Source organism: Etheostoma cragini, chromosome 12 (assembly GCF_013103735.1).
Source record: "Etheostoma cragini isolate CJK2018 chromosome 12, CSU_Ecrag_1.0, whole genome shotgun sequence".
NCBI lineage: Eukaryota > Metazoa > Chordata > Actinopteri > Perciformes > Percidae > Etheostoma > Etheostoma cragini.
Genome location: NC_048418.1, coordinates 6,579,096 through 6,583,676, shown reverse-complemented (window position 1 = coordinate 6,583,676; position 4,581 = coordinate 6,579,096). Strand labels below are relative to the sequence as shown.

The following is a 4,581-nucleotide window of genomic DNA, read 5'->3' as shown; positions in this document are numbered from 1 at the left end:
CTCCTGCTCCCCTGCTGTTTCCCTTCTCAGTTCCAGCATGGCGTTATTGTAGCGGTTGACTCTCGGGCCACAGCAGGCGCCTACATTGCCTCGCAGACAGTGAAGAAGGTGATAGAGATCAACCCCTACCTGCTGGGTACCATGGCTGGAGGAGCTGCAGACTGCAGCTTTTGGGAGCGCCTGCTGGCCCGCCAGTGCCGCATCTACGAGCTACGCAACAAGGAGCGCATCTCTGTGGCGGCAGCCTCCAAGCTGCTTGCTAACATGGTGTACCAGTACAAGGGCATGGGACTCAGCATGGGAACCATGGTGTGTGGCTGGGACAAGAGAGGCCCAGGTAAATACAACAGCGATATACTTACGCATGGTCTGTGTGCCAAAATTAGATTTCTATTTGTAGAAAAAAACAATAACGGCCAACAAAGTTGATTGTCTAGGTTTAGTATTGATGTAAAGAGCCACTTTAACAATTCACTTCTACAAACCTTTCTTTAGAATATATTCTAGTCTGATGAACTTTAACTTTAAAAAGATGTTGTACAAGGGCAACAGAAGAGGTTTGCAATGTGAAATCCGATTTAAAACCACACATACAACTACATATAGTTTGTGTGTTCTAGAATAAAATACTTTTTTGTTGCAACTAACAACTATTTTCATTGATTAAGCTGAAGATTATTTTCTGGCAATTGGTTTGTAAACCTCAGAATGAAAGCAAAGTTAGATCATTCAAAGGCAATTCTCCATGTTTTTTTTTTAACCTATAAAATTAAATAATGCTTTGTGTACAGAATTGACAATTCCTATGGTTTTCCAGTTACATGCGCTTTTTGGATGAAGTGTAAGTACAGCTGTAGTTCCCAGAGTTATCCACTAGATGGTACTGCAGCCTCTCTCATGCTCTGCCCCTCTTTGTACCTTACACCTTGTCTTTTGAATGCCACACAATGTCTAGCCGTACATCACAGAAGGTGTGCTTAAGGAGGCCGCCACAGTGACACAGTAATGGGAAATCGATGAGACTGGGACTGCGGGCCAGCGAGAGCGCGGTGGGATGATGGACGCTGGGTCCCAGCCTCCGACAATTGGGTCGCATGTATAATGCCCATACTGCTGCGATCGATGGCGGCTTTGTCGGAAAAAGCAGAGAGGGCTGTGTGAACAATGACATCCCGCCCATATGCCAACAAACATAAATGACATGTTAAATTCTGTGCAATCAATTGGGGAAATAATGATCCCTGTATAAGTTCAATAGGTGTAGGAGCTTTGCCATGGCCCCCACAATGCCAATGATTGAATGGCTAGGTAAATGTCATGTAAATTAAATCAATCGTGATTAGAAGAGAAGCTCATTAGCTGGCTACAATCATGTCAAGAGCACTTATTCCCCTAATGGAGAGTCTTAAGCTGCAAGCTAAATAAATTAAATAAAAGCTATGTTGAGGAGCTTGTCAAATACGACTCTATGTTGTAACATCAAATGTGTGTTATGACAGTTGTAATCAGTATAGTTAATTCTTAAAAACTTAATAGAGGCTTCGCTTTTGACAGAGAAAAGAGACCATAGTTGACTTCTCCCTACAAGGACGTGAAGTGTTTGCAGAGGCTGATTTGTGATTAAATGGGATGCAGCCCCATGAAACAAGCCCAGAATTGTATGACATGGGACCTCTTCAGAGAAGACCCATGTGGCAGTCAGTTTACAACCACTCCCAAGAGAGTGATGTAATATTTTTTTTCGCCTCTGTTCAACTGCTGCTCTTTTTTCACTCCTGATCCAGTGGTGAATTGTAGTGGAAAGGATAGATGACGGACAGACAATGACCCATTTGATGCTTGCCACCCTTCACCGCACCGTTCTCCTCTCCTACCTCTAAAAGCTGTCAGTCCAACCAGGTGCACCGACTCCTTAAGCACCTGTCAGTGAATTGACAGAGTGGAGGGAGTTTCTCTTGGCCGCCACTGCCGCAAGGCTCCACCATCCAGGCAACGTTCCCCCCGCTTCCGCTTTAAGTGGGATTCATGATTTATTTATTTTTTCTTAGCACTCATTGCCGCCTTCATGCGTCAGTGTTTTAGACCAATAAGCAATATGGCATGATTTGGCTCTACAAAGGCCCAGGTGTGTTTGAAAAGGAATTGATGTGGGAAGTGTCTTTTTGTGCTGCTGTGCTTCTATACTGGGACCTCCTAAAAGAGTACTCAACCACCTCCGTCAACTGTGCTACTCAACATAAGAGGCCGCCTTTACAACTCTATCTCCCTGCCTATTATGTTTTTAACGAATCCCTCACAGTTTTCAAGAGGAACAGACAGGTCTCACAATGGCAAATTGCCCCCATGCATAGACAGGCACTGGATGATTATCATGGCGAGTTAACGACAGGCTGAGGAAGCTGCAATTTGCCAGTTGAAAGCAATGGTAAGCTTCTTTTTTCAGGAAAGCAAGTGGCTCTCTATCCCTAATAGACTGTCACTAGTTTAGCCGAGGAACTCTGCAAGCAGGGATGTGCAATCTGAGGGCATTTGAAGTGTTTTTTAATATGGGAGATGAGCGATGGTTCTGGATATATATGGCAATTTTATATGCATGTCCCTGCGTTTCTTTCTGTGCAAGTATATTTTTCACAGGTTTTGCTTTTGTGAAGCGCTATGCAAAACATGCCTTTTCGCAGGCTGTCTTTTTACCATCTGCAGGCTGGTTGTGGGCGAGCACACAGGCTGGTGCTAGTCACCCGTTCCACGTCACTCTGGGTTCAGGCCTAGCGAGTGTGTCATGGCGCGGAACAAAATGTCTTGCATGTGTCCACAAAGCGTGGTGTGGCGCAAACCTTTCCCTCACAGATCTGTCAGAGCATTGTGAGTCTGCAGTGCACGTTGAGTCGCATGTTTGTCAGGTAGTTGCGGGGTGAGTGCGCATGTGTGGAAGGATATGAGCGCTATACTCGTCATGTCCACAGGATGTGCGTGCGCAGTTTTTTTTTGTTTTGTTGTTTGTCCTTGCTCTTGAGGTGCAGTTACCTGTACAGCCCGGGATGGGGGTCGATAGTTAATTTTTGGTGTGTTTGCAGAGATCAATAAGGGCCAGAGCAGGACCCCTGGGCAGGTGGCCCGTGCCGACTTTGTTTTACATGAAGGGGATGCAGCTGTTCATATCTGCCAGCCTTACTTCACTTGGAGATGTTGCAGCTGTTCATATTCTGTCTTGAGGACATGGCTTGTTTGTGTGAGAGCGGCAGTATTAGATGTACACCATCTCAGTTTTCCTGACAAAGCTCAAAACCTAAGTCGGGAGAATGAAGGATGTTTGTCTTTTTTTCGTCGAACACTACTCCCTATCACAGTTTCTTTTGGCCTCCTTTTGCCTTCCAACCCTTTTGACCTGGCTTTTGTCCTTCGTCCTCAGGGCTGTACTATGTTGACTCCGAGGGGAACCGGGTGTGTGGCGACCTGTTTGCCGTGGGCTCAGGCTCCATGTACGCCTACGGTGTGATGGACAGTGGCCTGCGGCAGGACCTAACTGTGGAGGAGGCCTGCGAGCTGGGCCGCCGCGCCATCTACCAGGCCACATACCGTGACGCCTACAGCGGAGGGCAAGTCAACCTGTACCACGTCCACAGCGAGGGCTGGACCAGGGTCTCCCAAGAGGATGTGCTCATGCTGCACCAGCAGTACAAGGATCAGGCATAGTCATGAAAGTCAAGAGCACAAAGGGGCCACGAAGTGGGGGAGAATACGTCTGTTTAGAAGTTTATTCTGCTATCTAATGTTAAAGATGTTCTAAAATGTCGGTAGGGTTGACACATAAATAAAAAGGACTGATGTGCCGATTGATTTTCACTCACATTACTTTGAAAATTACATTTTAACAATGTCAGTGAGCTTCACTTACCCTGCGCAGAGTATGTTTTGAGGGGCTGCAGAGAAGGGGCCGATGACTCAAACATGCTTTAATTCAGTGTGGGAGTAGTGTGGTGCTTGCCCTACATGCATTTAATTTGGATCCTACCCTGGAAAACTACATATTTCTCAATAAAACCTGTGATGTTCTTTTTTTCAAGAGCCTTGTTTTTCGTTCTTTTTTTCTTTATTTTTATTTTTTTTTTTAAGGCTGTATTACTCAGAATTTACTCTTTATGTAAATGCATAGTCTTGTAGCCTCATCGTCCTTTGATGTAGTGATTTTACCACGGTGTGTTTACATTTTAGTCATCTGTTCCCCCAGCTGTCGGGATTGGGAGGTACATCCAAAGCCTGCTTTGTCTCTTCTATATGTTCTGCGTTTATTAGCAGGAAGTAGCACTGTCTAAATAGCACCATTTAATTGTAACCACCAGCCTCAGTAATTGTGCCTCCTGAGTTGTAACGGTGTGTTTTCTTCCCCGCATTGATAATGTTCCCTTCCTTCGCTCACATTGCACAAATACGTCTTTTAATTGGAAGAGGAAATTTATTCTTTAATTCCTATCCGACACACTCCGCTTCTCAATGTGCGATGTTGTGTGCCACCCTGCCATGATGTTTTACAATGTTACGACCTGCGCTAGCAGTGTGTGCCCCTCCAGCGGTTTTTATGTT

General features: G+C 45.4%; 1 protein-coding gene across 1 annotated transcript in view; it reads left to right on the top strand.

Annotated features, from left to right (window-relative positions):
• The window catches only part of psmb5 (proteasome 20S subunit beta 5), a gene marked incomplete at its 5' end in the record, with an annotated part of 7,140 nt that extends 3,075 nt beyond the window's left edge, over positions 1-4,065 (top strand). The window contains 2 exons of the mRNA XM_034887404.1: positions 31-337; positions 3,410-4,065. Of these exons, the coding sequence (XP_034743295.1) occupies positions 31-337; positions 3,410-3,693 (591 nt within the window). The remainder of the gene's footprint in view (positions 1-30; positions 338-3,409) is intronic.
• Between the last annotated feature and the right edge of the window lie 516 nt (positions 4,066-4,581).